Below are 1,185 nucleotides of genomic sequence, written 5' to 3'. Positions count from 1 at the left end.
AGAGATAAAATGAATTAAAATCTTATATTTATGATCAAATTGAAAGTTGAACTAGTTTTTATATTAAGAACCAGAGGTAGTAATAACCAAAGGCTCATTTGCCATAGCCATTTTTTTCGTCATTCTCAAACACAAGACTGGCCATAAAACCTCAAAGTTCGGATCCATAAATAATACAGATTAGAAGAGCAAGAAATATGCTTGTAGTTGGTAAAGAAAGGGTCAGAAGATAGGTTGCAGGTGAAGTAACACTGAGTCTTATTTGCTTCCTGCAAGCAAACTAAAGACCACATCAATGGTTTCTCCTTATAAAAAGCCTTTAAGTTCATTCATAAACTCATAAACACACAGGCAATTGAAAGAGGTAGAGATCCTAGAGATATATACGCACAAGATGAAAGCTGTGTACTTTGTTGTTAGCCTCTTGGCATTGGCTTCTCCTCTTGTGCTCGCATATGACCCAAGTCCCCTTCAAGATTTCTGTGTCGCACTCAAAGACTCAGCCACTCCAGGAGGCGCGCACACACACACACACACACACACACACTAATTATACTACATAAAGTTTTAGCGGCTTCATTCATTTATTGTTCTTTAGCAAACTAATTTACCAGCTAATCTCTTAAATTTGCTGTTTTTGTGAATGGAAAATTTTGCAAAGATCCAAAGGCAGTGAAAGCTGAGGACTTCTTCTTTTCTGGGCTGGATAAAGCAGGACACACATCAAATCCTAATGGCTCCAATGTCACTGCAGTAGACGTAAACATGCTGTATGGATTAAACACTCTAGGAATATCTCTTGCTCGCATTGACTTTGCGCCGAATGGATTGAACCCTCCCCACACTCATCCACGTGGCACTGAGATCCTTGTAGTGATTGAAGGATCTCTTCTGGTAGGATTTGCGACGTCTAATCAAGATGGGAATCGATTATTCACCAAAGTGCTTAACAAAGGAGATGTGTTTGTGTTTCCAATTGGTCTCATTCACTTCCAACAGAATGTGGGTTATGGCAATGCCATTGCCTTTGCAGGTCTTAGTAGCCAAAATGCTGGAGTGATCACTATTGCAGATTCTGTGTTTGGCTCTGATACCCCCATCTCTTCTCAAGTTTTGCAAAAGGCTTTCCAAGTGGACCAGAAAATAATTGACTACCTTCAGAAGCCATTTCGTGGTTAATCAATA

The 1,185-nt window shown here is 39.6% G+C and overlaps 1 protein-coding gene across 3 annotated transcripts; it reads left to right on the top strand.

The window, feature by feature from the left end:
* Window positions 1–394: 394 nt before the first annotated feature.
* Window positions 395–1,185, top strand: LOC114754680 (germin-like protein subfamily 1 member 7). 3 transcript variants are annotated; one of them, XM_028943480.1, is made up of 2 exons: window positions 395–501; window positions 624–1,185. In XM_028943480.1, the coding sequence occupies exons 1-2, from the start codon at window positions 395–397 to the stop codon at window positions 1,177–1,179; spliced, it is 663 nt and encodes a 220-aa protein (XP_028799313.1). In that variant the 3' UTR covers window positions 1,180–1,185. The 3 variants fall into 3 exon arrangements, with proteins under 3 accessions (XP_028799313.1, XP_028799315.1, XP_028799314.1); XM_028943482.1 differs by having other exon boundaries at window positions 395–504; window positions 630–1,185; XM_028943481.1 differs by having other exon boundaries at window positions 395–507; window positions 630–1,185.

Source organism: Neltuma alba, unplaced genomic scaffold, assembly GCF_004799145.2.
Source record: "Neltuma alba isolate B1F8T4 unplaced genomic scaffold, ASM479914v2 tig00010174_pilon, whole genome shotgun sequence".
NCBI lineage: Eukaryota > Viridiplantae > Streptophyta > Magnoliopsida > Fabales > Fabaceae > Neltuma > Neltuma alba.
The sequence above is the reverse complement of the archived record's forward strand: the minus strand, read 5'-3'. Positions and strand labels throughout refer to the sequence as shown.

What these genes read in the sequence shown, in the direction of transcription:
- LOC114754680 (XM_028943480.1), top strand. Translation starts at nt 395, where the DNA reads ATGAAAGCTGTGTACTTTGTTGTTAGCCTCTTGGCATTGGCTTCTCCT. An exon ending in TGTGTCGCACTCAAAGACTC is followed by an intron (nt 502 to 623) that starts AGCCACTCCAGG and finishes CAGCTAATCTCT; the next exon opens with TAAATTTGCTGTTTTTGTGA.